The following is a 20,895-nucleotide window of genomic DNA, read 5'->3' as shown; positions in this document are numbered from 1 at the left end:
TGACTTATATTGTGTGTGTTTGACCATGAATGCTATATGTACTAAAATATGCATACATATCGAAACACAAGTTGCAATCTACCCACAGTCAGCTGGTGCACACGTGATAATAAAATAAATGCGATATTTACTATATGGGGGCCGCCATCTTGAATGCGGCATAACACTAAATAAAAAACAAGTTGTGAAACACGTTTTTCAGATTCCTACAAATCAGGACAAAAATGCCAATCTTTCACAGAAATACGATCCGTTGGGGGTAATATTAAGTTAACCGATAACAAAATTTGGCTGAATTCGTCGTTTATGTGTGGAAAAATTCCTTAAATATGAACTCCTAATTACACAAAGAACATAGAACACTTTCCCAGGGTATTTGAAACCAAAAATTTTCATTCCAGCTCAGCAGCCAATCAGCGACCGCCTTACAGTTAGATGACAATTTCAGTTTCAAATACCCCATTGTTGTCTTCTAATAAATGTTAGAAAATGATTATTTGTAAGTGCAACATGCCAAATGATCTGATTATTTGCGCATTCTCTGTGACGCAAATCTTTGAGTTTGTTTCTGTGGCGTGTTTTGTTATTGTTCTCTTGTGTTGTAATGTGTGTGTTAACATAATGTTTATTTCAAAAGTGACTATCTTTCAATTATCTGCATTAAGTGTTGTCGGTTTTTCGTGCTTTATCCCATTAACAAAACATGTAAACCTAACAATCTTGACTGCTACGAACATCACTCCTTGTTCTATCTATCATCAGTCATTATCGCTATATTAAAATACATTTCTTTTTAACCAATCTTCACACATCATCTCTATTATTAACAGTCGATATCTGCTGACCCTAACGTAGTTGATACACAGGTAAGTACATGTGGCATTTTTATTTGTTATTGCATGTTTGCGGCATTGTAACAACGTCAGACTTTTTTTTTGAGGGGGAAAGACAAGTGAGGCCAATGTCTTAGTTGTCGAGAAAATCAAGTTATCATCGGAATATTTCATTTATTCTTGGATTATAGGTATTGAACTTGAAAGATTCATCAATACCTTGATGGCTAGTGAGTTTTTCTTGGTGCCCTTTAATATTTCCTATAATGGCAAGGCAATTTTATCAATTTTGCTATCTCAAATTATGTCATATATTAGCTCACAGAATGTAGTAAACAGATTTTAATCTCAGAGTAAAACTGAAGTCTGACTTTGTTGTATTATCGTCCAACATTGCCGCATACATGTACAGCTTGCTGACACTCACTTGTTTTCACTTAGATAAAAATGTTGTACTTGATGTTGAGAGTTGTTGTACATGTATCTGTGTTGTCTTGCATATTCTGCTTTCACCTCTCTCTGCATAACATGTCTGTCTTCTCTTAGATAATAATGTTGTACTGATGTTGAGAGTTTATGTACATGTATCTGTGTTGTCTTCTTGCATCTTCTACTTTCACCTCACTCTGCATAACATGTCTGTCTTCTCTTAGATAATAATGTTGTACTTGATGTTGACAGTTTATGTACATGTATCTGTGTTGTCTTCTTGCATCTTCTGCTTTCACCTCACTCTGCATAACATGTCTGTCTTCTCTTAGATAATAATGTTGTACTTGATGTTGACAGTTTATGTACATGTATCTGTGTTGTCTTCTTGCATCTTCTGCTTTCACCTCACTCTGCATAACATGTCTGTCTTCTCTTAGATAATAATGTTGTACTTGATGTTGACAGTTTATGTACATGTATCTGTGTTGTCTTCTTGCATCTTCTGCTTTCACCTCACTCTGCATAACATGTCTGTCTTCTCTTAGATAATAATGTTGTACTGATGTTGAGAGTTGTTGTACATGTATCTGTGTTGTCTTCTTGCATCTTCTACTTTCACCTCACTCTGCATAACATGTCTGTCTTCTCTTAGATAAAAATGTTGTACTGATGTTGAGAGTTGTTGTACATGTATCTGTGTTGTCTTCTTGCATCTTCTGCTTTCACCTCACTCTGCATAACATGTCTGTCTTCTCTTAGATAATAATGTTGTACTGATGTTGAGAGTTGTTGTACATGTATCTGTGTTGTCTTCTTGCATCTTCTACTTTCACCTCACTCTGCATAACATGTCTGTCTTCTCTTAGATAATAATGTTGTACTGATGTTGAGAGTTGTTGTACATGTATCTGTGTTGTCTTCTTGCATCTTCTGCTTTCACCTCACTCTGCATAACATGTCTGTCTTCTCTTAGATAATAATGTTGTACTGATGTTGAGAGTTGTTGTACATGTATCTGTGTTGTCTTCTTGCATCTTCTACTTTCACCTCACTCTGCATAACATGTCTGTCTTCTCTTAGATAATAATGTTGTACTTGATGTTGAGAGTTGTTGTACATGTATCTGTGTTGTCTTCTTGCATCTTTTGCTTTCACCTCACTCTGCATAACATGTCTGTCTTCTCTTAGATAAAAATGTTGTACTGATGTTGAGAGTTGTTGTACATGTATCTGTGTTGTCTTCTTGCATCTTTTGCTTTCACCTCACTCTGCATAACATGTCTGTCTTCTCTTAGATAATAATGTTGTACTTGATGTTGAGAGTTGTTGTACATGTATCTGTGTTGTCTTCTTGCATCTTTTGCTTTCACCTCACTCTGCATAACATGTCTGTCTTCTCTTAGATAATAATGTTGTACTGATGTTGAGAGTTGTTGTACATGTATCTGTGTTGTCTTCTTGCATCTTCTGCTTTCACCTCACTCTGCATAACATGTCTGTCTTCTCTTAGATAATAATGTTGTACTTGATGTTGAGAGTTGTTGTACATGTATCTGTGTTGTCTTCTTGCATCTTTTGCTTTCACCTCACTCTGCATAACATGTCTGTCTTCTCTTAGATAAAAATGTTGTACTGATGTTGAGAGTTGTTGTACATGTATCTGTGTTGTCTTCTTGCATCTTTTGCTTTCACCTCACTCTGCATAACATGTCTGTCTTCTCTTAGATAATAATGTTGTACTTGATGTTGAGAGTTGTTGTACATGTATCTGTGTTGTCTTCTTGCATCTTTTGCTTTCACCTCACTCTGCATAACATGTCTGTCTTCTCTTAGATAATAATGTTGTACTGATGTTGAGAGTTGTTGTACATGTATCTGTGTTGTCTTCTTGCATCTTCTGCTTTCACCTCACTCTGCATAACATGTCTGTCTTCTCTTAGATAATAATGTTGTACTTGATGTTGAGAGTTGTTGTACATGTATCTGTGTTGTCTTCTTGCATCTTTTGCTTTCACCTCACTCTGCATAACATGTCTGTCTTCTCTTAGATAATAATGTTGTACTGATGTTGAGAGTTGTTGTACATGTATCTGTGTTGTCTTCTTGCATCTTCTGCTTTCACCTCACTCTGCATAACATGTCTGTCTTCTCTTAGATAATAATGTTGTACTGATGTTGAGAGTTGTTGTACATGTATCTGTGTTGTCTTCTTGCATCTTCTGCTTTCACCTCACTCTGCATAACATGTCTGTCTTCTCTTAGATAATAATGTTGTACTTGATGTTGAGAGTTGTTGTACATGTATCTGTGTTGTCTTCTTGCATCTTTTGCTTTCACCTCACTCTGCATAACATGTCTGTCTTCTCTTAGATAAAAATGTTGTACTGATGTTGAGAGTTGTTGTACATGTATCTGTGTTGTCTTCTTGCATCTTTTGCTTTCACCTCACTCTGCATAACATGTCTGTCTTCTCTTAGATAAAAATGTTGTACTTGATGTTGAGAGTTGTTGTACATGTATCTGTGTTGTCTTCTTGCATCTTCTGCTTTCACCTCACTCTGCATAACATGTCTGTCTTCTCTTAGATAATAATGTTGTACTTGATGTTGAGAGTTGTTGTACATGTATCTGTGTTGTCTTCTTGCATCTTTTGCTTTCACCTCACTCTGCATAACATGTCTGTCTTCTCTTAGATAATAATGTTGTACTTGATGTTGAGAGTTGTTGTACATGTATCTGTGTTGTCTTCTTGCATCTTCTGCTTTCACCTCACTCTGCATAACATGTCTGTCTTCTCTTAGATAATAATGTTGTACTTGATGTTGAGAGTTGTTGTACATGTATCTGTGTTGTCTTCTTGCATCTTTTGCTTTCACCTCACTCTGCATAACATGTCTGTCTTCTCTTAGATAATAATGTTGTACTGATGTTGAGAGTTGTTGTACATGTATCTGTGTTGTCTTCTTGCATCTTCTGCTTTCACCTCACTCTGCATAACATGTCTGTCTTCTCTTAGATAATAATGTTGTACTTGATGTTGATAGTTTATGTACATGTATCTGTGTTGTCTTCTTGCATCTTCTGCTTTCACCTCACTCTGCATAACATGTCTGTCTTCTCTTAGATAATAATGTTGTACTTGATGTTGATAGTTTATGTACATGTATCTGTGTTGTCTTCTTGCATCTTCTACTTTCACCTCACTCTGCATAACATGTCTGTCTTCTCTTAGATAATAATGTTGTACTTGATGTTGATAGTTTATGTACATGTATCTGTGTTGTCTTCTTGCATCTTCTGCTTTCACCTCACTCTGCATAACATGTCTGTCTTCTCTTAGATAATAATGTTGTACTTGATGTTGAGAGTTGTTGTACATGTATCTGTGTTGTCTTCTTGCATCTTCTGCTTTCACCTCTCTCTGCATAACATGTCTGTCTTCTCTTAGATAATAATGTTGTACTTGATGTTGACAGTTTATGTACATGTATCTGTGTTGTCTTCTTGCATCTTCTGCTTTCACCTCTCTCTGCATAACATGTCTGTCTTCTCTTAGATAATAATGTTGTACTTGATGTTGACAGTTTATGTACATGTATCTGTGTTGTCTTCTTGCATCTTCTGCTTTCACCTCACTCTGCATAACATGTCTGTCTTCTCTTAGATAATAATGTTGTACTTGATGTTGACAGTTGTTGTACATGTATCTGTGTTGTCTTCTTGCATCTTCTGCTTTCACCTCACTCTGCATAACATGTCTGTCTTCTCTTAGATAATAATGTTGTACTTGATGTTGACAGTTGTTGTACATGTATCTGTGTTGTCTTCTTGCATCTTCTGCTTTCACCTCTCTCTGCATAACATGTCTGTCTTCTCTTAGATAATAATGTTGTACTTGATGTTGACAGTTTATGTACATGTATCTGTGTTGTCTTCTTGCATCTTCTGCTTTCACCTCACTCTGCATAACATGTCTGTCTTCTCTTAGATAATAATGTTGTACTTGATGTTGAGAGTTTATGTACATGTATCTGTGTTGTCTTCTTGCATCTTCTGCTTTCACCTCTCTCTGCATAACATGTCTGTCTTCTCTTAGATAATAATGTTGTACTGATGTTGAGAGTTGTTGTACATGTATCTGTGTTGTCTTCTTGCATCTTTTGCTTTCACCTCACTCTGCATAACATGTCTGTCTTCTCTTAGATAATAATGTTGTACTGATGTTGAGAATTGTTGTACATGTATCTGTGTTGTCTTCTTGCATCTTTTGCTTTCACCTCACTCTGCATAACATGTCTGTCTTCTCTTAGATAATAATGTTGTACTTGATGTTGAGAGTTGTTGTACATGTATCTGTGTTGTCTTCTTGCATCTTCTACTTTCACCTCACTCTGCATAACATGTCTGTCTTCTCTTAGATAATAATGTTGTACTGATGTTGAGAGTTGTTGTACATGTATCTGTGTTGTCTTCTTGCATCTTTTGCTTTCACCTCACTCTGCATAACATGTCTGTCTTCTCTTAGATAATAATGTTGTACTGATGTTGATAGTTGTTGTACATGTATCTGTGTTGTCTTCTTGCATCTTTTGCTTTCACCTCACTCTGCATAACATGTCTGTCTTCTCTTAGATAATAATGTTGTACTGATGTTGAGAGTTGTTGTACATGTATCTGTGTTGTCTTCTTGCATCTTCTGCTTTCACCTCACTCTGCATAACATGTCTGTCTTCTCTTAGATAATAATGTTGTACTTGATGTTGACAGTTGTTGTACATGTATCTGTGTTGTCTTCTTGCATCTTCTGCTTTCACCTCTCTCTGCATAACATGTCTGTCTTCTCTTAGATAATAATGTTGTACTTGATGTTGACAGTTTATGTACATGTATCTGTGTTGTCTTCTTGCATCTTCTGCTTTCACCTCACTCTGCATAACATGTCTGTCTTCTCTTAGATAATAATGTTGTACTGATGTTGAGAGTTGTTGTACATGTATCTGTGTTGTCTTCTTGCATCTTCTACTTTCACCTCACTCTGCATAACATGTCTGTCTTCTCTTAGATAATAATGTTGTACTTGATGTTGACAGTTGTTGTACATCAGCTGTTCTGAATGTGTACATGCTATCTATGCTGTATGAAGCAATACATTCCACATTCCGACAACTGTATGATTACTCTACTTGAACGGTTCTACCATTTTATTTTTAGTACACAGATGTTCGGACATTACTTGAGGCTCTTTATATTTACCCAGTACCTGAACCATTAAGTGAAGTTACCATAACAACTGAAGTTGAAGGCATAGTAAGTCTTCTTTACACCATATTTCCGCTAATTTGGTTAACATGAGATTACCCATGCTTCAAAGACAATAAATTGTCATTCATTGGTTGTTATCAATTATTATATTCAACCAGAGATGGATTTATTTTGTTCTAGGAAGGATTTTATTTTGATTCAGGATTATGTTTATACGTGTATTAATCCATAAGTTGTTTTATTATTAGGGACACATACATGTATAATTATCAACAATAACAGCGTACAACAACACCATTATTTCATTGTATCGTTTGAGAGATTGGCTCTTGCCAACCAGTTGCAAAATGTAAAATAGTGCGACTGCTTATATTTCTATGTTAAACAGGGGTAGGTTTATGTTAAATAATGTTCAGTTTACGTTAAACCGAGGGGGGGGGGTAATTTATGTTAAACAGGGGTCAGTTTATGTTAAACGAGGGCTCAACTTTTGTTAAACAGGGGACAATTCATGTTAAACGAGGGGTCAGTTTATGTTAAACGAGGGGTCAATTTTTGTTAAACAGGGGACAATTTATGTTAAACGAAGGGTCAGTTTTTGTTAAACGAGGGCTCAATTTTTGTTAAAAAGCGGACAATTTATGTTAAACGAAGGGTCAGTTTTTGTTAAATGAGGGCCCAATTTTTGTTGAACAGGGGACAGTATATGTTAAACGAGGGGTAGGTTTATGTTAAACGGGAGGTCAATTTATGTTAAACAAGGGGTCAGTTTATGTTAAACAAGGGGTCAGTTTATGTTAAATGAAGGGTTGGTTTATGTTAAACAAGGGGTCAGTTTATGTTAAATGAAGGGTTGGTTTATGTTGAACGGGAGGTCAATTTATGTTAAACGAGAGGTCAGTTTATGTTAAACGAGGGGTTTGGTTTATGTTAAACGGGAGGTCAATTTATGTTAAACGAGGGGTTTGGTTTATGTTAAACGAGGGGTTTGGTTTATGTTAAACGGGAGGTCAATTTATGTTAAACGAGGGGTTTGGTTTAAGTTAAACGAGGGGTTTGGTTTATGTTAAACGGGAGGTCAATTTATGTTACAAGAGGGGTCAGTTTATGTTAAACAAGGGGTCGGTTTATGTTAAACGAGGAGCCAGGTTATGTTAAACGAGGGGTTTGGTTTATGTTAAACAAGGGGTTGGTTTATGTTAAACAAGGGGTCGGTTTATGTTAAACAAGGGGTCAGGTTATGTTAGACGAGGAGTCGGTTTATGTTAGACGAGGGGTTTGGTTTATGTTAAATGAGGGGTTTGGTTTATGTTAAACAAGGGGTCAGGTTATGTTAGACGAGGAGTCGGTTTATGTTAAACAAGGGGTCGGCTTATGTTAAACAAGGGGTCAGTTTATGTTAAACAAGGGGTCAGGTTATGTTAGACGAGGAGTCGGTTTATGTTAGACGAGGGGTCAGTTTATGTTAAACGAGGGTTTGGTTTATGTTAAACAAGGAGTTGGTTTATGTTGAACGAGGGGTCAGTTTTTGTTAAACAAGGGGTCAGTTTATGTTAAATCAGGAATCAGTTTTATTAATGAAAACTAGCTAAAACTATTGAACTGATGGTATGTGGGCGATTCAAAACATCTATGACTATAGACATACAAAAATAACTTACTTTTATGAATGAATGTTTCGAAAACTCAATAGAGAGCGTATCAGCCATGTTTTTTTAGCTCCGCTGTCGACTTTGTCGATCGGAGCTTATTATATGAGTGATTGTCCGTCGTCGTCCATCGTCCGTGTCAATGTTTTACTTTTTCGACTTCTTCTTGAAAACTACAAGCCTGAATGCTTTGATACTTGGTGTATATGTACCTTGGGTAGACCTCTCTTAGACTAGTTCATTTCATGATCATATCTTCAATTCTCTAATTTTGGTGAATATTTTTGTCATTTTTGGTAAAAAGTGATATTTTCGACTTCTTGTTAAAAACCGCAAGTCCAATTGCTTTGATATTACATATATAGGTACTACATGTTGATCTAACTCAGATTTGTTCATTTTGTAATGATATCTTTAGTTCTCTAATTTTAATGAATATTTTTGTCATTTTTTGTAAAAAGTGATATTTTCAACTTCTTGTTAAAAACCGCAAGTCCAATTGCTTTGATATTACATTGTAGGTACTACATGTGGACCTCTCTCAGATTTGTTCATTTTGTAATGATATCTTCAATTCTCTAAATTTGGTGAATATTTTTGTCATTTTTGGTAAAAAGTGATATTTTCAACTTCTTGTTAAAAACCGCAAGTCCAATTGCTTCGATATTACATATATAGGTACTACATGTGGACCTCTCTCAAATTTGTTCATTTTTTAATCAAGCGTTGACCTATCATGGTGTTCTTTGACCTGATAGGTCAAGAATGGCGTGAAGGAATTGTATCGGTACTTTCTGTGGAACGTTAAGTGTGAGAAATGTTTGAATGTAATTCTATTGATACGATCTGAATAAATAACAGACAAATACACTTTTGTGTGAGGATATATTAATCAGTTCGTTTTTCTACTATTTTTAAGTATCACTAGAAATGTTAAAGCGCTCGCTGTACATGCGTGAATGCTAGTTTGCCAGGAAAGCAGCTCTCTAAACAGGAAGTGCATGTTTGATCATATTGCATTGCGGGTCATCATTGTTAGTGCAGTTCTCCAAACAGGAAGTGCATGTTTGATCATATTGCATTGTGGGTTCATCATGGTTAATGCAGTTCTCCAAACAGGAAATGCATGTTTTATCACAATGTATTGTGGGTCTTTTTTGTGTCATGTGACCATGTCAGAACATCAGGTTCATCATTAAAGAATTGAAAAGGGTGGTTCCTCCATTTTTAAAAATAAAACGGCAAACAGAATTATCATTATACATATACTTGAGTAAACCGTACTGATATTGACATCAAATAAAAGTTGAGTACTTGTAAGATGTGTCACTCTGCCATTTGAAAAAAACAAGCGAGGCATATGTCTCCTGCTGTTAACCTCTAACCTCTGAATGCCAATGTCGATTTTGTCTCTTTTCATAAATTAAACCTACTTAACTTTTCCCATATTTTTAAAACTAATTTTTCTGTTATGTTCATTTGGTCAAAAACAAAAAAAAACAAAGAAAATACTTGGAAATATACGAAGTGTTGGCATTCAAGGTTATTTATTTCATAAAGCGAGAGGGTTGTCACCTGCGCACGTGCGGGAATCAAGTTTCAAGCAATGATAACAAAACAAGCTAAAAATGCAAAGGCTCATGGGTAGGTGCTTGTTTGTAAACAAAGACATGCTATGGCCATCTGACGCATGCGCAGGTGATGACTTCCCCGCTTTAAATCAAAGGAATTGTGTTCCTGGGAGCCTAAACTTTGACCTTGAAGTTGCTTTTGTTTTGTAAATCCTGATTTATTTCACCATTCATGGATTACAGTTTTGTTTGGGTTACTTGCATGTATATATTCATTTCTGTTCTTTACCCTTAGGGGTTGAACTATAAAACGAAATCACAAGAGGTAAATTTTTAATAAACTAATATTCATGTTGCTTTCACTTTGCATGTCACCACTAGGGGGCGCTACATGGGGCTTAATGGTGCATAGCTTTAATAAGACTTTGGAGCCTGCTTTGCAACTTAGATCTTGTTAAAAAAATATTTTTTAGATTTACAAAAAGGGTAAAAGCAAACCTATATAATAATGGTGGCAATGGTGCTGTCATACAGTTTTTTTTTTATTAAAAAGCTATATTCTGGGAAAAAACAGAGGGACTTTTCTGTGATTGGAAGGCACAAAAAGCTACTTAATATTTACGTAGAAATCTTGACGTTCTGTGATTCTTTAAAAAACGATTATGAAATTAGATTACATTGATAAGAAATTTAGAATAAGAAATGTAAGCGAATGGTATTGTATGTTAATTTCTTGCATACATGTATTTACAGACACTAATTATTCACTACTTATTAATACCACTAATTGCATTGATAAGTAAAATTCGCTTTACTTATTGAATTTGAATTAATTAATTAATTCCACAAAACATGTAAAACAATAAAACTCATTGTTTCCCTGCCAGGTTTGTGAACTTACAACCCAATTGCTGAAAATATCAAAATAGTGAAAATTAAATACCAGTAACAATAAATGATTTTACAGTATGAACTGAAGCAGCCATGCTAGGGATTGAGGGCGCCATACTATATAAAACACTTTCCAACTCATTTAAGTGCCATGAGCTGTGTGTAATACTGAAATGATCTTCTATTTTTTGAGTAAAAGGGAGTAAGCATCTGTAGCTGGAACATTTGACCCTGTAAGTTTCATTTGAGCACCGCTCAAAAGATGTTTCTAGAACATCAATCAGAGCTTCCACCTGAGCGAGTTGTTTCCTTTCAAGGAGTAAGAAAATGAACAAAATTGTAAAAAGAAAATCAGTTGAAGGCTCTTCATTCATTAAAACAAATCATTATTCAAACCATCAAACCCTTCTTTATTCAATCAAGCTAAGAAAATAGTTGACACTAAAGAGCGGTGATTGTCATGTCACGCTGCATTGCGCCATCTTTGATACGAGTCCCATGTGCTGGTCAAGTAGGTTGTTCGGTATACACAAAATGTCAACGTGTGCAGCATGACGACCATCGCTCTTTAAATGTGACAATACATTCTTGCTCTCTGTAGTTTGAACCTTGACCTATTACCTGGAGTGCATGGAAATTTCCATCATGCAGCAGCATATACTTCTGCAGTGTGTTAGTATTGTGTGGCTAATATTTTATTTTAAATTTAATCACATTTCAATCCTGTTGTTTACTACTTCTTCAAATCTTCACTGAATTAGATCAGTTTCTTATACAATCCAATAAAGTTTTTTATGCATGTTTTCTTGAAACTAGTGAACTTAGATTAAAGCCTAGTTTTCCATTTCTCTTCATCACATTTTCAATTTCATAAATTATATTTGTAATTATTATGTTAAAGTTTGTTGTACATGTACGTAATGTTTCTATTCGGAATCCCTGTGCTGTTTCTGAGGTGATTTAGTTTAGAAGCTCAATGTCTGATTAGTTATGAAATCTGTAGATTGCCTAGTTTAAATTAACCTGGTCAAGAATGTTACCTGGTTAGAATGGAACCAGTCTCTTTTGGTAAGAATGGAGTCTGGTCTAGTAGATGGCTTAGGGGGCGCTGTCACAGGAAAGCCAGTCTACCAGGTGAAGGCATCCACATCTGATACAGTATTCAATTACCTTAATACTAAAGTGATTAAAATTGCTACGGACTGATTCTGATGGTTATCCACCATTTTATTTTTGACGGAATCGCCCAAAAGAATAATATAATTTTCATGTGATCTGTGTGTAATCAGTGTGATTGTTGTGTAGAAGGAAATAAGTTTTTCTTTTAAAAAAAAAAATTCTTTATTCATTCATTTGACCTGCTCATGCTCCGTCATATTCACTGAAATCAAATGTGAATCTTTCCACTTTTTGTCATAACTGTAATTTGTTCTCTTTTCAGCGTTTCACGTTTACTACTCCAGATCCAATCAAGCTGCCAACCATTCCAGAGAGTGTGAGTATTAAAATAGTTACTAATACATTTATTGCCGTATTTGCGGGCACATTTTTTTTCACGCTGAAATTCAAAATAAAATTCAGTAAATATACATATATTCCTCTATTTGACATTAAACTAATAGAAAATCAGTGAAAATAAACGTCATACAAAATAGCTAAAATATCTTTTCAGCGAAAAATTAATTCTAGATAAAATCATTTTGTTTTACAGTACCTTGATATAGTGCATATTTGATTAACAGGGCCATTATTAAACTGTGCAGATAACCCCAGGTGCACACAATGTGAGAAAGTTCTGTGTTTGTTTTGCAAATGTGTATGATGATGACCACTGTGTTGTAAATGAGCATGTCTTTTTTTATGATTGCAGAGAAATCTTACAGAGTATTACAATGCCATTGATCCAACTATTATGATGACTGTATTTGCAAGGTACGATATAGTTTTTAAGCATGTCTGTTTTCCCTTCAAGCTTTTCTAGCATCAGCCTTGCTGCTTGGCTTATGGAATGTTTGTTGTTTTACTGAGAAGGAAGTTAAATAATGGCGACAAGATATCGGTAATATTCATTTCCATATTGCAAGTGGAGTTATGACTACCATTCTATGTGATGTGTTAGCCTAGTTTTTTGTTTGCTGACATTTTTCATGAAGCAATGTTCGACACAGGCTGAAAATGGTCCACAGTCACGTGTGTTCGTATTTGCGATACCGAGAATCTTGGACATCATAGATATTGTTAGAATGTTTCAGTTTTCAATCTTAATGTCATGAAATAAAGGTTATGCTTGCTAGCAACGAGTGTATGCCATGTAAATGAAAACCGTTCAAATCAAATATTGTTGAATTTGAATGACAATGCTTACACATACCTATGTCATTATGATGTCACACAGGTGCTTTGTCGTTAGACAACATGACCTTTAGGAATACTAGATGAATCTGATCTATGAAACATGACAAAAGTTGCCATGGCAATAATGAGGTAGTATTACTAGTACCAAGAATACTTTTTATATTATACAATAATTTTTTCATTTAATGTATATTTTCTAACAAATTTCTGTTGTAGTTTATTGTACGAACGAAGAATTATCGTCACATCGAAAAAACTCAGCCTGGTAAGTTGTATTATCTTTTGCTTTTGAGTCAGCCTTGAATATGAGGATCATCTAGATAATGCTTAAATGTCTGCCCTCCCCCTTTCAAATAATGCAGAACAGTTTGTCAATTCATAATAAACTTAATTACATGATGTAGTTGTGAGACAATATATTGCCATGGCAACTTTATTTTTGACCATGTATATTTGATTATGATTTATTCTACTTTGTGAGTTGGTGTGGCTTATGATTGGAAGTTCTTACATCAAATCCTGTTTTGCTTTGTATTATAACCTGGGTGAGAAGTATATTGAGATGCTGTCGGTGGGTCGTCTAATGAGACTCAAGTTACCATTGGAATCATTTGAAGAACATGATGTATACGCAATTGCTTCTTTTTCTATTTTATTTTCATTAATTTAATATAATAACTCTAAGTTTACATATTGTTTGCAGTTGACAGCGTGTATACCTGCGGCAGTGTCCCTCATGTACCCGCTAATTTGGCAGCATTTGTACATTCCAGTACTACCAAACAAATTACTCGACTACTGTGGTGCTCCCATGCCATTTTTCGTTGGTGTACATTCGTCTTTAATGACAGTAAGTGATGTTGACCTTTCTAGTGATCTTAACTGTCACTGTTGCAATGATATGATTTTTTTCGCATCATAATTAAAAAAATTTCTGTAATGCCTGATATGTGTTACAATTTTGTTTTTATTCTCTTCACAGAAAGTTCGGAAGATGATTTCTGACCAGAAATCAGATATTGTAATTGTAGATGTGGATAATAACAAAATAGAGACTCCATTTGAAGACTTAGAATCCCTACCTTCTGAAATTGTAAGTGAGAAATGCGCCCTCACAGGCAGTAGTTCAAAATGTGGACATGGTGTGGATCAGGTGACAAGTGCAAAACCACAAATTTGTTTGTAGAGTCCTAGGGAGTCACAGTGACTTTTACTGGGGTCTTAGGAAGTCACTGATTTTTACTGGGGTCCTAGGGAGTCACTGTGACATTTACTTGGATCCTAAGGAGTCACAGTTCATTTTACTCAGGTTCTAGAGAGTCGCCTACTTTTACTTGGGTTCTAGGGAGTCACTGCGACCTTTACTGAGGTCCTAGGGAGTCACAGTGGTTTTTACTTGAGTCCTAGAAAGTTATATACTCTTTGACTGGGGTCATGGATGGTCGCAGAGGCTTGCAATGTGACTTTCACAACATTTTTTTTTTCTCTCAAATCCCTTTAGATTATCAAATTGCAAAAAAATTATAGAAAATGAAATTAAATAGTAACCAGTATTTTCTGTGTGCTTGGTATACACACATTCAAGTCCCAAGACAAACTTTAACAAATACATTGTGTACTCACTAGTAAACAAACAAATAATAGTCATTTTAAGTTGATAAACCATTTCTGGATTTCTATTCACCAATAGTTGGTGCCAGTGCCAGTATCGACTGTGCATACCTCACCACAGACAATAAACTGCATTGCATTTACCACCATCTTTATTAACCTTTTCACCTCCAGACTTTCTGGAAATGAAGCCTAATTTTGGAGCCAATTTTGGGTAAATTTTCAGTTTTTACTCAAAAAAATTTATTTTTGTCCCAAACGTCTGAAGAAAAGTGCAAACTATAAACTACTTTGTGAATTTGTGATGAAAAGAGGTCACTGGAGGTGAATTAGTTAAAGTGACAAAAGCTGTAACTATCGTTCTCTTATATTGGATTTTTATTTTAAATAAAAATTTCTTGTGCCATTAGCATCTATTTGTAATGACCATTAATGAAATAAATACACTATATATTGACATTAAAAATTAAATTAAAAAAGTTGGCCACAGGACTGCATCTACGTCTATTTCTATTAAATCCAATTTTGTCAAGCAAACGTCAGGTATTATAGTACAATTTACCAAAAGTACTGGTTGGATTGTGTGTCATTTCCCATAATAGTATGCGTCATGCATCAACATTTTCTACGTTCCATGACACGTGGCCCATTTCAACGAAATATTGCCTACTCAACCATTTAGTTTTCACATGTGATGACATTAGCTTTGTGTAGGATCACTTTGCCAGACAATATTCTGGTCCGCTTTATTTGATTATCATTATGTGGTTATATTTAAACCAAAAAAATCACAGCTGTTGTCACTTTAACATTTTTATTTCTGTTGTTTATTTCAGCTGTCTCTTTTAAAACACAGACTAAAAAGAACAGACAAGTTGCTGGGAGAGGGTGTGGCCAGGGCGTTCCTGAAAGCACTCGTACCGCTACTGTCATGCTACAGAAATGCGTTAAAACTTAATCTTGTAAGTATGAGCAGCTATGACTGGGTCAAACTAAGCATATAATTTATTGTGTGTCATTTTATTAGTTGTATTAGAAGTGTGCCAACTTATTGGTATGGTATTGGTACATGTCTTAACATGTAGTGTCTGGCATTGTCATTGTTAACACTTTTCTTGTGCCCACAATTATGCAAGTAATTTTTGTTCTATCTTTCTCAAACTTGGTTATATCATAAACCAGTGCAAAGTCTTAATGATGTTCAATTTTAATGTTTCTTGTGTCTTTATTAGTCCCTGTTTGTACGCAATCTGAAAACAGGGACTTATGCATCTGTGTGTGTGTGTGTGTGTGTGTGTGTGTGTGTGTGTGTGTGTGTGTGTGTTCGTCTGGAAATGCCTGGACTGATTACATTCAAACTTCACACATACATCATACATACGGTAATACTATATGCTCATCAATTTGTTTTACAATCTGATTAAAGATGGCCATTTTTGTACTGAGAAATGATCAAAAACGTACATTTCTTGGCTGTTCACAGATGGTTTTTGTTCAAACTTGGTACATACATTGGACATTATGGGTTCTTGATGCACATCATTTTGTTTTTCAGATCAGATTCAAAATTTCTTACTAGAGGTCATTTTGTTTTAATGAATGTTGTTCTAGAGCCATATATCCCTTAGATGCTTTGACTTATTATGTTCAAATTTTATATATTCATTATACGACGATCCAATTCAAAATGGCCAACTGGTGGCCATTTTGTTTTAATTAATGATGTTCCAGCGCAATATCTCTCAATATGTGTTGTACTAAGTTACTATGAATAAAACTATATAACTTAGATTTGATAAATAACAGAGTCTGTGTCATGCATGGCTTTGTTTTGATATCAATTGTTAAAATGTGAATTTGAAATTTCTATTGTATGTCGATTTACATTTTCTTATATTTCATTCCATATTTTTTTTTTTTTCATAGGGTGAAAAAATTAGTTTTGATAAAGACCTTTTTGTCCAGTCAACCAAATCAAGTCGCTTTAGGAATGTCTTGGAAAATGTGACGGAGTGTCAGCATTTTGCACAGGTAGGTAAAAATACGGGAAAAAATCAAAACATGTCAAAATCAAGTATACAATTATCTGGTTTACAGAGCAGATCAATATTTTATTCCACATATACCAGCAGTATAAATTCAAGTACTAGATATTGGGTTTGGGAGATTGGTATGCACATGTGCACTTGCAATGAGACATCAGTGACTTCAATATCCGGAAATATTTGAAAAGAAAACAAAAAACATCATTTACATATTATCTAATTTATTTTTATTTATAGTTTATTGCAGGGCGCCTAGATATGCTGAATAGTGGCAAGGGATTTAATGATATTTTTGAATTGGAGTGTGATCTTTATGATAAAGACAAAGGTGATCTTTATTTTCAATTTATTTAAAAGGATACAATCTGCCTAATTTACAACTTTTTAGCTCCGCTGTCGACTTTGTCGAGCGGAGCTTATCATATGAGTGATTGTCCGTCGTTTTACTTTTTCGACTTCTTCTTGAAAACTACAAGCTGAATGCTTTAATACTTGGTGTATATGTACCTTGGGCAGACCTCTCTTAGATTTGTTCATTTCATGTTGCTTTGATTTTACATATATAGGTACTACATGTGGACCTTTACAGATTTGTTCATTTTGTAATGATATCTTTAATTCTCTAATTTTGGTGAATATTTTTGTCATTTTTGGTAAAAAGTGATATTTTCGACTTCTTGTTAAAAACCGCAAGTCGAATTGCTTTGATACTACATATATAGGTACTACATGTGGACCTCTCTCAGATTTGTTCATTTCGTGATGATATCTTCAATTCTCCAATTTTGGTGAATATTTTTGTCATTTTTGGTAAAAAGTGATATTTTCCACTTCTTGTTGAAAACCGCAAGTCTGATTGTTTTGATACTATACATATTGTTCATTTTCTAATGATATCTTCTGTTCTTTAATTGAAATGTGCATTGCTAACAGCGGAGCTATCTCAGCCGAGAGGCTGCTTGTTTTAAACATCACTGGATTTTCCTAAATTAATCCGAAAACTGGTTACGGTATATATTAACAGATTTTCTCTTTTAGATAAATGGAAAAACACTTACACCAAATGGTCAAAACAAAGCTTAACTGCTATGAAGGAATTTGGTCGTAAGGTAAACTTATAAATATGTCATGATTATTAACTAAAAAAGTTGGTATTCTTTCCTGGCTGCCAACCCTCAATTCAGAGATTGGTTATCTATTCCAAGATACTTTTAGAAGTACAAATGTAAATACTAGTATTTGATAAAAAAATTGAGGTACTGGTGATCTTGTTGAAAAAAAAAACATAATGCCAATACATCTTTTAAAACTAGGATCAACATACAATTTGCATTTCTTATTATCTCTCTTGTGTATGAATTCCCAAAACAATCAAAACCACATTTGTTTATTCACTATATCACCATGTGTTTCTATTTCTATGTCCTTTTGTTTCTCTGTCCATTTTCCTCTGCGTTTAGCTTTTGACCACCAGCTCCATTATTGATTTGTTGCGTACATATATAAAATTAGTTTTGTCAATGATTTTAAAGTTGCACTTTGAGAGGAATGTTGGATTCTTTCTTTAGATTACACACGGGAGTTTGTAAGTAGTAATCAGTTTCCTGATTGACATTTCATAATACTGTCATCAAGTATACATTAAATTATGTCTGAAGAACTGTGAGTTTAATCTTACTAGTGGCACTAGTGTAATTTTCTGCTCATTGTAGTCATGGTGAACATATCCCAGGGTGCAATTTTAAAACCATGATCATGACATTTTGTAGCAGTAACTTTAACTGGTGTCCTAGGAAGTCATAGTGACTGTCAGTGTGGTCCTCGTGAGTCATGAATTCTACTGGGAGTCCTAGGGAGTCATAAATTCTACTGGGAGTCCTAGGGAGTCATAAATTCTACTGGGAGTCCTAGGGAGTCATGATTTCTACTGTTGTCCTAGTGAGTCATGAATTCTACTGGGAGTCCTAGGGAGTCATAAATTTTACTGGGAGTCCTAGTGAGTCATGAATTCTACTGGGAGTCCTAGAGAGTCATGAATTCTACTGGGAGTCCTAGGGAGTCATAAATTTTACTGGGAGTCCTAGTGACTCATGAATTCTACTGGGAGTCCTAGAGAGTCATGACTTCTACTGGGAGTCCTAGGGAGTCATAGTAACTGTTGCTGTAGTCCTAGAAAGTCGTGTCTTCACTGGAAGTGCTAGGGGAGTCACAGACTTCCACTGGGGTTCTGGTGGGTCACAGTGACTTTCTTTGGAGGGTTTTTTTGTACATTTCCGGCTAGAGTCATATTGTTATCTGCATATTCGTGTTCATATCATGTATCATTTCACATGCGTGTTCTCACTCTAGGCTAATCCAGTTATGCACAATATATACAAACATGTGAATAAGCAGGTCAACGATGTAAGTTCTCATATTCAATCTAGTGCAACTGCCATTCTGTCTCGATTCTTACTTCCAATTAAATGTCTGTCTATGTTTCCTACTTTTTCTTATACTTTAATTTACAGTGTTTGATATGGATTTCGTGTTTCATATAGAACATGTATAAAGTACATACTGTAAAATGACTAATTTTCACTGGGTTTAAATTTCACTGATTTACCATTTCAGGCATATTCAGTGGGTTTTAAATTCACGGTTTCGTCATTTAGATAATGTGTTCTATGCTAAATTTTACATATTCACTGTGTTTTAATTTAGCGCATTTTTCCAGTCAGCGAAATAAGCTAAATTAAAACCCAGTGAATAATTACCCCCTTTACAGTAATATGAATGCCCACTGTGCAACCTCTGTGTTGCCTCAATCTTGTTACTTTGTAAGAAGTGTTCCCCCTGGTGTTTTAAAGTGTTTAACTGCCATACAGCATGTGTCAAATTTTCATGTGAAGATGTTTTTAACATGTGCTGATTATGCTGCTGATATGGAATCCATATCGAACACTGTGCTACTGTACTCATTAACCTTTTTCACCACCAGTTCCCTCTTTTCGTCACAAATTCACAAAATAGTCCCGTTTACAGTTTGCAATTTCCTTCAGAATATTGGGGACAAAAATAGCCAATTTATTTGAGTGAAAAATGAAAATCAATACAAATTTTGTCTGTTGGCTCCAAAATTAGGGTTCATTTTCAGAAATACTGAAGAATATAAGAAAAATGTGCAGAAAAATTTGGTCTGAGAAAGTCTGGTGGTTAAAAGGTTAATTAAGTAGTGATGGTGGGTAGAAGAAGAAAATACAAACCCATCCTGTTGTATGTTTCTAACTTTCTGTTGAGTTAACATAGTTGAGTGGGATGATCCTGCAAGTTGCTGGGGCAAACATTTTTTTTTTACGATAGACAAAATTGTTTGTATGAGGATAGAATAGTGAATAATAGATGATTTTTCGTACAATTGCGAGATCTCGCGAGATGCATGAAAGACGTGCGTCGAACGTCTGCCGCAAAAATCGAACGATTTGATTTTGAACTGGAATTTCCTTATTTCGTAGCTCACACCGACCGGTCGATCTTCGACAGAGGAATATTGCTTCCGAATATCCTTACTTAATCGAAATTGCCTATCATCAAATGTATACAGCACATTATTAAGCATGGAAATGTCCCCCAAAATACTTTCGCGTTTGTTGAATCACCACATTCGCGATGTTTGATGCGACTACGACGCTATGACCTTTGTTTGTCCTGTTTTTACGTTCGATTTCACGCATAACGCGTGATTCTCGCAGTGAACAGAAAATGGTCTATTTAATGTAGATTTCATAACACTACATAGACTGTGATGGTTTAGCCATATGCATGCAATATTTGAAAATACTTTTAATATAAATGTCTTGCTTCCCCTTTCGTATACCTTCTATCCTGTGTAAACGTACCATGGCTACATGTATATCTGTGCGTGCCTGGCATATGACTCTCTGCTGTGTTGCTAATGTTTGTTTCATTGTTCGTAAAGTTTCTCTTTGTCATTTGCTCATATAAACAAAACTCCTAATTTTGGTTGGTAAATCTCATTCTATATAACCGAACATCTGATTCTGTAAATTGAACACCTCATGTAAAACTGAACACCTCAAGTCATTCTGTAAATTGAACACCTCATGTAAAACTGAACACCTCAAGTCATTCTGTAAATTGAACACCTCATGTAAAACTGAACACCTCAAGTCATTCTGTAAATTGAACACCTCATGTAAAACTGAACACCTCAAGTCATTCTGTAAATTGAACACCTCATGTAAAA

General features: G+C 35.0%; 1 protein-coding gene across 6 annotated transcripts in view; it reads left to right on the top strand.

Annotated features, from left to right (window-relative positions):
• Nucleotides 1-20,895, top strand: part of LOC100373824 (DENN domain-containing protein 1B-like) — a 60,005-nt gene that overhangs the window by 25,245 nt on the left and 13,865 nt on the right. For 2 of the 6 annotated variants that reach the window (XM_085492497.1, XM_085492493.1), the window contains exons 6-18: nucleotides 831-866; nucleotides 6,477-6,572; nucleotides 10,043-10,072; nucleotides 12,080-12,133; nucleotides 12,509-12,570; nucleotides 13,210-13,258; nucleotides 13,697-13,843; nucleotides 13,976-14,086; nucleotides 15,441-15,566; nucleotides 16,531-16,635; nucleotides 16,887-16,977; nucleotides 17,688-17,758; nucleotides 18,999-19,052. In XM_085492497.1, the coding sequence (XP_085348623.1) occupies nucleotides 831-866; nucleotides 6,477-6,572; nucleotides 10,043-10,072; nucleotides 12,080-12,133; nucleotides 12,509-12,570; nucleotides 13,210-13,258; nucleotides 13,697-13,843; nucleotides 13,976-14,086; nucleotides 15,441-15,566; nucleotides 16,531-16,635; nucleotides 16,887-16,977; nucleotides 17,688-17,758; nucleotides 18,999-19,052 (1,032 nt within the window). The remainder of the gene's footprint in view (nucleotides 1-830; nucleotides 867-6,476; nucleotides 6,573-10,042; nucleotides 10,073-12,079; nucleotides 12,134-12,508; nucleotides 12,571-13,209; nucleotides 13,259-13,696; nucleotides 13,844-13,975; nucleotides 14,087-15,440; nucleotides 15,567-16,530; nucleotides 16,636-16,886; nucleotides 16,978-17,687; nucleotides 17,759-18,998; nucleotides 19,053-20,895) is intronic. The other 4 variants (XM_085492498.1, XM_085492496.1, XM_085492495.1 and 1 more) reach the window with 3 other exon arrangements.

The sequence above is a fragment of the Saccoglossus kowalevskii genome, chromosome 17, assembly GCF_978046115.1.
Source record: "Saccoglossus kowalevskii chromosome 17, keSacKowa6.1, whole genome shotgun sequence".
NCBI classification, from domain to species: Eukaryota; Metazoa; Hemichordata; class Enteropneusta; family Harrimaniidae; genus Saccoglossus; species Saccoglossus kowalevskii.
The sequence above is the reverse complement of the archived record's forward strand: the minus strand, read 5'-3'. Positions and strand labels throughout refer to the sequence as shown.